The 8,564-nt window shown below is 41.8% G+C and overlaps 2 protein-coding genes across 2 annotated transcripts; both read right to left on the reverse strand.

Moving 5' to 3' along the window:
• Positions 1–686: 686 nt before the first annotated feature.
• LOC306964855 (E3 ubiquitin-protein ligase TRIM21-like) lies at positions 687–3,002 on the reverse strand (the record flags this gene model as incomplete). The annotated part of the gene is made up of 2 exons (XM_079559024.1): positions 2,920–3,002; positions 687–2,341 (listed from the first exon to the last, which is right to left on the reverse strand). The coding sequence occupies exon 2, from the start codon at positions 2,337–2,339 to the stop codon at positions 687–689; it is 1,653 nt and encodes a 550-aa protein (XP_079415150.1). The 5' UTR covers positions 2,340–2,341; positions 2,920–3,002.
• Positions 3,003–4,152: 1,150 nt separating this feature from the next.
• Positions 4,153–5,802, reverse strand: LOC306964856 (E3 ubiquitin-protein ligase TRIM21-like; the record flags this gene model as incomplete). Its single annotated transcript, XM_079559025.1, has 1 exon — positions 4,153–5,802. One exon carries the CDS (start codon positions 5,800–5,802, stop codon positions 4,153–4,155), a length of 1,650 nt encoding a protein of 549 aa, XP_079415151.1.
• Positions 5,803–8,564: the final 2,762 nt, after the last annotated feature.

The following is an 8,564-nucleotide window of genomic DNA, read 5'->3' on the forward strand; positions in this document are numbered from 1 at the left end:
TTGGCCAAATATCTCATCTCAACAAATTCCCCACAGTTCAGTCAAGTCGTTCCAAGGCAAAAAAAAAATCCTTCATATTTGGTTGTAACTGTCTTTTGTCTCCAGCAGATGGAGCTGTTGAACTACAATTTAACAACTTACATGGACGTGTGTTTAAGTTACAGCGCAGTCCATAACACAGGGGAGGGCAGTAAATCGTTGAGCATGAAGGAGATCAAAAATACACCTGTTTGTCTCAATGCATGAATTTATTGTATATATACGGGGTTTCCATTTCCAACACCATAGAAGTCCAAATGTGTTGCCTGCACAACGAAAGGAACAAAATACACGGTGGTTATGGTTAGGTTTCACATACCACATAAAAAAATACAAAACAAACTTCTATAATATTATATGCAATTGCTCTTGAACTACTAATAAATGGGTCTGTAAACCTTTTGGATCCAAAGAAAAGATTCTTCCCAAACAAACTCAATTATCAATTTTAAGAGACATAACCAATTCTAATTATATGTAAACATTGGTTGAATTCAGGCCCAAATATGAGAACAGGCACCAGATGAGACGTGGACAAAAGAATCTCTGAACCAGGACCTTTCACTTTGTCAAAGATTTGTAAGAGCAGGACTAAAGAGCTTCATGTGAATCTAAAACTACAGATCCGGTCCTAGAAGTAACTAGAATTACTTGACAACAGGTGTAAGTACAAGAGGAGCAGAGTTTGTGCCATCATCATTGTCACATGGGTTTAACAGCAGCAGAATGTTCTCTGTGAAACAACAGTCAGTAAAAGAGAAGATCAGATGTGTTTTACTGACGTCATAGAAAGAGATCAGACCCTCGTTATAATCTACAAACACTCCCACCTTCTCTGGAGTCGACCTCATGGGGAGAATAACTGGAGGCTCTTCTTTTGTTTCATACTCATCACCGTTCATATAAATTAACCAGTGTCCATTCTGAGGAGTTTGAGTGTTTTGCTCTTTCCTGTCCACTGACTCTTCAGCCACTCCTAACACCCATCCGGGCTTTCCTTTGACCTGAACCTCAAAATAAAATTTTCCTGATGAGAACTTTTGTTTTCCCAACACACATAAGAAAGAAGAAAACCTCTTAGTGTTTTCTGGCAGGTTCTTTTTATGGTCACTGTCATGAACTTGTTTTAGATCTTCAGACAGGACTAAGTGTGGATTTGCTGTGTCTGGATCTAGAGTCACTTCCACTGCAAACTCTTTTACTTTTTTAAGTTCAGCCTTGTAGATCTGCTCCATCTGTGGATAAAGATTCCTCTCCAGCTCCGACACAGCCTTGGCCACTCTGCCCTCATACGATGGGGCCCTGACAGTCTCCTCTGTCCAGTCTTTGAGCGCTGGAGCAGGTTTGGTTGAAGTGAAGGTTTGTACAAACTGCAGGTGGTCTCCAGAGCTCCACAGCCGCTCCATCTCAGCTTCTCTCTGCTCCAGCGCAGAGATCTCTGTCTGGATCTTCTCTATCAGCTGTGCTGCCTCCTCCTCACTCTTCCTGTGCTTCTCTTCAATGCTCTGTTTGAAAGAGTCCAGACTTTGTTGAACACACTCCATCAAAGTGTTGAAGACTCTGATGCCGTCTTGTATTTCTGAGTCTGCGTTTTTCTGACTGAGCTCCACTGAGCCTCGGATCTCCTCGATTTTCAGAAGCCTTTGTTTAATCTGCTCTTCCACTTCAGTCTGCTGAGCTTCACACTCGTCCTTCACATGAACAGTATTATGACTCTGATCCTCTCTGTAACTGCACTCCAGACACAGGAAGTGTGAGTGGTCTCTGCAGAACAGCTCCAGAGGTCGGTCGTGCTCAGGGCAGATGTGCTCCTCTAGGTTGGGCAGCGCCTCGATCAGCTGGTGCCTCCTCAGACGGGGGTTGGTGAGGTGGGGCTGGAGGTGGCTCTGACAGTAGGAGGCCAGACACACCAGGCAGGACTTCAGGGCTCGGAGCCTGGGCTCAGGGCAGAGGTCACAGTCCACCTCTACTGGAGCCGACACCTCACAGTCCACCTCTACTGGAGCAGGCGACTGGGGCTCAGAGATCTCCTTCTCAGTGTCTAAATCTTCATCTTCAGGTGTGACTTTGAGCTGAGAGACCATCTCAGCCAGAACAGTGTTGACTTTTAAGTGCGGTGTTGAGCTTAGGTCCTGTTTGCAGAGTGGGCAGGTGATGCTGTCACTGCTGTGCCAGTGCAGGTTGATGCAGGCGCTGCAGAAGCTGTGTCCACACGGTGTAGTGACTGGAGCAGAGAACACCTCCAGACAGATGGAGCACAGGAGCTGCTCTTCAGAGAGTGTACAGCTCACAGCGGCCATCGCTAAAACAGGAGAGAGAGAACTTGGTTTAGCCTCAAGTTTAACCTTCCTAAAAACCTCAAGTCGCTCACTGCCATTTTTGTCACGTCAGCTGACAACAGCTTTGGTCATCCAAGCAAAATTGTTCTAGCGTCTGGCAGTATAAGTGAGTGGATACAACTTGTCAGTGTTCAAAAGTCCAAGTTTCTTCTGATACTTAAGTGTTTTCTTTCTAGTTCAAGTCAAATTTATTCAAATCTTTTCTCCCTGACCCTAACTTGACCCACTCATATTTCACACTACAGAACCTACGTAATACAATTGCAAGGATCACAAAGACACACTGTATGGTATGTGGCTCATCCTGAATTATGTAACACATATTTAAAAAGGCAACATTTACACAATTATACCAGACTAGTATCTTAAAATAAAAATGGTCACATCTCACTTGGAAGTGGATTTATCAGTTGTAACACTCATGTCTATGCCAAAGGGATCCAAGTTTGTCCATGTGAGTAAATCTATTCTATCATTACAGCTTTTAGAATTGACAACATAACTTTCTTATTTCACAATCCAAATTTATCATTTAACTCACCAGAGACTTTAGTTGGACTTTACTGATGTAGAAAAGTAGTAGATTTGCTCCCTCTCTCCAGACACAGCTGCCTTCACTCTGATAGTTTCGTTTCTTGTGAGGTTTGTGCTGCTCATGTTGCTCCGCCTCTAAATCCCTTCCTGGTTCATATCAGGAGTAGCTCTACACCAGTCAGGGCCGTGTTGCAGTCAGTCTCACACACTGAACAACATCATGGATTAACTTTGAGTTTAAATACAGTTTTACTCTATTCTCTTTATTGACACACTCTTTTGAACACATTATTCACAGTGAGCACACGATGCAAACAGTGTGGGCTATATACAGTATCTATATTTCCACAGGTATTTTAATGTAACAAACACAACTTTATTGACATGTTGAGGCCTTTACTCTTCTTTCAAAACAACATTTTTACAGAATCTGAAACACAATGATCTACTCTTGAAACAAAGAGGACTATGGTAAAATAGTCAAAGTCCACTGAACTAAGGGGGATGTATGTACACACAATGACTTTTGCACTCAAATAGTAACTCATTTATTCCTTCTTGAGTTGGCCAAATATCTCATCTCAACAAATTCCCCACAGTTCAGTCAAGTGGTTCCAAGGCAAAAAAAAATCCTTCATATTTGGTTGTAACTGTCTTTTGTCTCCAGTAGATGGAACTGTTGAACTACAATTTAACAACTTACATGGACGTGTGTTTAAGTTACAGCTCAGTCCATAACACAGGGGAGGGCAGTAAATCGTTGAGCATGAAGGAGATCAAAAATACACCTGTTTGTCTCAATGCATGAATTTAATGTATGGGGTTTCCATTTCCAACACCATAGAAGTCCAAATGTGTTGCCTGCACAATGAAAGGAACAAAATACACGGTGGTTATGGTTAGGTTTCACATACCACATAAAAAAAAAAAAAAAAAACTTCTATAATATTATATGCAATTGCTCTTGAACTACTAATAAATGGGTCTGTAAACCTTTTGGATCCAAAGAAAAGATTCTTCCCAAACAAACTCAATTATCAATTTAAAGAGACATAACCAATTCTAATTATATGTAAACTTTGGTTGAATTCAGGCCCAAATGAGAACTGGCACGAGATGAGACTGAGACAAAAGAATCTCTGAACCAGGACCTTTCACAATGTCAAAGATTTGTAAGAGCAGGACTAAAGAGCTTCATGTGAATCTAAAACTGCAGATCCTGTTCTAGAAGTAACTAGAATTACTTGACAACAGGTGTAAGTACAAGAGGAGCAGAGTTTGCACCATCATCATTGCCACATGGATTGAGCAGCGGCAGAATGTTCTCTGTGAAAGAACAGTCAGTAAAAGAGAAGATCAGATGTGTTTTACCGACGTCATAGAAAGAGATCAGACCCTCGTCATAATCCACAAACACTCCCACCTTCTCTGGAGTAGACCTCATGGGGAGAATAACTGGGGGCTCTTCAATTGTTTCATACTCATCACCGTTCATATAAATTAACCAGTGTCCATTCTGAGGAGTTTGAGTGTTTTTCCCTTTCCTGTCCACTGACGCTGTGGCCAAACCTAATTCCCATCCAGTCTTTCCTTTGACCTGAACCTCAAAATAAAACTTTCCTGATGAGAACTTTTGTTTTCCTAGAACACAGAACCAAAAAGAAAACCTCTTAGTGTTTTCTGGCAGGTTCTTTTCATGGTCACTGTAATGAACCTGTTTGAGATCTTTGGACAGGACTAAGTTTGACTGTGCTGTGTCTGGATCTAGAGTCACTTCCACTGCAAACTCTTTTGCTTTTTTAAGTTCAGCCTTGTAGATCTGCTCCATCTGTGGATAAAGATTCCTCTCCAGCTCCGACACAGCCGTGGCCACTCTGCCCTCATACGATGGGGCCCTGACAGTCTCCTCTGTCCAGTCTTTGAGCGCTGGAGCAGGTTTGGTTGAAGTGAAGGTTTGTACAAACTGCAGGTGGTCTCCAGAGCTCCACAGCCGCTCCATCTCAGCTTCTCTCTGCTCCAGCGCAGAGATCTCTGTCTGGATCTTCTCTATCAGCTGTGCTGCCTCCTCCTCGCTCTTCCTGTGCTTCTCTTCAATGCTCTGTTTGAAAGAGTCCAGACTTTGTTGAACACACTCCATCAAAGTGTTGAAGACTCTGATGCCGTCTTGTATTTCTGAGTCTGCGTTTTTCTGACTGAGCTCCACTGAGCCTCGGATCTCCTCGATTTTCAGAAGCCTTTGTTTAATCTGCTCTTTCACTTCAGCCTGCTGAGCCTCACACTCCTTCTTTATGGAGACAGTATTATGACTCTGATCCTCTACATAACTGCACTCCAGACACAGGAAGTGTGAGTGGTCTCTGCAGAACAGCTGAAGGGGCCAGTTGTGTTGAAGACAGATGTGCTTCTCCAGGTTGGGCAGCGCCTCGATCAGCTGGTGCCTCCTCAGACGGGGGTTGGTGAGGTGGGGCTGGAGGTGGCTCTGACAGTAGGAAGCCAGACACACCAGGCAGGACTTCAGGGCTTGGAGCCTGGGCTCAGGGCAGAGGTCACAGTCCACCTCTACAGACACTTCACAGTCCACCTCTACTGGAGCTGGAGACGACTGGGGCTCAGAGATCTCCTTCTCAGTGTCTAAATCTTCATCCTGATGTGTGACTTTGAGCTGAGAGACCATCTCAGCCAGAACAGTGTTGACTTTTAAGTGTGGTGTTGAGCTTAGGTCCTGTTTGCAGAGTGGGCAGGTGGTGCTGTCACTGCTGTCCCAGTGCAGGTTGATGCAGGCGCTGCAGAAGCTGTGTCCACACGGTGTAGTGACTGGAGCAGAGAACACCTCCAGACAGATGGAGCACAGGAGCTGCTCTTCAGAGAGTGTACAGCTCACAGCGGCCATCGCTAAAACAGGAGAGAGAGAACTTGGTTCAGTCTTATGCTTTGTTCAACAAAAACTGTTGAAGTGTGTCTTGGCAAATGTCCAAGTTTCTTCCAATAAAAGTGTTTTCTTTCTCATTCCAGTCAAATTTATTTATACGTTTTCTCCCTGACTCCTCAACTTCAAACTACACGAGGAACCTACGTAATACAATTGCAAGGATCGCAAAGACACACCCACTGTATGGAATGTGATTCATCTCTATATTATATAACACATCGGCATATCTAAGCGACAATTCCACCATTAAACCAGACTAGAAAATTAAAATACACATGGCCACATCTGTCTTGGAAATGAATTCATCAAGACAAGGTAAGGTAAGGCAACTTTATTTATACCACACATTTCGTACACAAGGCAACTCAATGCCAACTCAATCAGGAGTTGCAATACTAAATCCAAGGGATTGAAGTTTGTCCATGTGAGTAAATCTATATCATTACAGTTTTTAGAATGGGCAACATACACAACACTTTCTTATTTCACAATCCAAATGCATTATTTAACTCACCAGAAACTTTAGTTGGACTATTGTATGTGGCTCATCTTCATTTTATGTAACACATATTTATAAAGCGACAATTCCAAAATTATACCAGACTAGAATTTTTTTTTTTTTAAAGCCCAAGGCTGACGTGAAAATTGATTCATCAGGAGTTGTTATACTGTAATGTCTAAGTCCAAGTTTGTCCATTTGAGTAAATCTATTTAATTCTATCATTGCAGCTTTTAGAATTGGCAGCGTACAAAACACTTTCTTATTTCACAATTCAAATGTATCATTTAACTCACCAGAGACTTTAGTTGGACTTCACAGTTGTAGAAAAGTAGTAGATTTGCTCCCTCTCTCCAGACACAGCTGCCTTCTCTCTGATAGTTTAGTTTCTTGTGAGGTTTGTGCTGCTCATGTTGCTCCGCCTCTAAATCACTTCCTGGTTCAAATCAGGAGACACCAGTCAGGGTCAACACAACACTAAACAACATCATGGATTAACTTTGAGTTTAAATACAGTTTTAACTCTATTCTCTTTATTGACACACTCTTTTGGACACATTATTCACAGTGAGCACACGATGCAAAAACTGTGGGCTATCTATATTTGCACAGGTATTTTAATGTAATAAACATTAAACATTTACTCTTCTTTCAAAACAACATGAACGTTTTTATAGTACAGCCACTGCCCCCTGACACCCCTGCTTGACTGTCTAGGTGACGTCAAGGCTTGGCTATCCCAAAATGTATTAAAATTAAATGAGGGAAAGACAGAAATGAGGTGTGTTTAAGATTAAGTGCGCCTCGCCTCGATTCCAGACGAGACCAGGCGGTGGCGTCAGAGGGCGGAGAAAGGCGCCGCTAATCAAGGCAGACACATCTCAGCCCCGAGAACAGAGAGGAGCCTCAGATCACGCAGCGTCTCGCGTTTGTTAGAAAGAGTTTGGGAATAAAACTATTTTAAAAGTTTGTGAACACATTTCTGCTTCTCCCACACACCAGACAGACCCATCACTATAGCTACAATGACAGACTCTCCACAGTTTAGGATTAGAATAATAAACTTATGCTTATTTAAATGTAGGCCATATGTTGAACACACTGGCACTTTCTGTCAAATATGAAGACTCTGAAGCATTTCTGCAGATCAAAGTAGATCTCTGTGGTGAGAAAAGACACGTTTCTGATCTAAACACAGCTCATATCCAATCATCTGTCAGTCCTGTCAGCAAACGTGTTTACAGCACTTCATTTCCCACAATCCCTGTAACTTGTAACTGTCTTTTGTCTCCAGTAGATGGAGCTGTTGAACTACAATTTAACATCGTTGTGCATGAAGGAGATCCAAACACACACCTGCTTGTCTCAATACATGAATTTAATGTATGGGGTTTCCATTTCCAACCCATGAACAGCAGCTTGAGGGTTTCTTAGGTTCTTCTTCTTGATCATATTTCAACATAGAGGTGAAAAGTGTATCTATTTTCCTCTTGTTAATGAATCACCCCAACACTCAAAACAAGGCAAGTGTATTGAGTTTGTGGCGAGTTTATTTGTTGACCACAATTCATGCACGAAGTGACCCACATAAGTGCCTCACACAGTGTTTGGGAGAATCCTTTGCAATTGTATATCACAAGAGAATACTGAGGATGTTCACGTTGATTTATATTTATTTTGAAATAGGACACAATAATATAGGCATTGCCTGTTGGAACACCTGTTACAAACTTATTTACTAATTGGGAACACAATAACTCTCTTGGCAAATGCACAGGAGCAGCAGATCATATGACACACAAATGATCTGTGGCATAAGGCGTTTTCAATCTTTATTTCATCATAGGAGGAAAAGTTTTCTCTTAACAATGTGCAATATGAAGCTAAAATGTAATGCTTGAGTGCTGCGATGTATTCTTATCATTTTAGGAAGGTAACGGTATTCTTAATACTCTCAAATGAAAGAGTAACTGTACGAGAATACTTATAAATACTTATGCATTTATTAGTATTCTGAATATATTTAAAATATCCAGTTACTCACATAAAAAGCAGGACAATTCAAAAGTACATAAAGATACAAAACAAAACGTGAATGTGACTTAGCATAGTGAGCTAATGTTCTGACTCTTAGTTGCTTTCTCGGTTAATGGGGCCAATAAAAAACAATTAAAGTGTGCCTTGCCTTACCTTTGTCTTGATGTCTACAACAATAGGGATTGTA

The sequence above is a fragment of the Gobius niger genome (genome assembly GCF_951799975.1).
Source record: "Gobius niger genome assembly, chromosome: 6".
Classification (NCBI taxonomy): domain Eukaryota; kingdom Metazoa; phylum Chordata; class Actinopteri; order Gobiiformes; family Gobiidae; genus Gobius; species Gobius niger.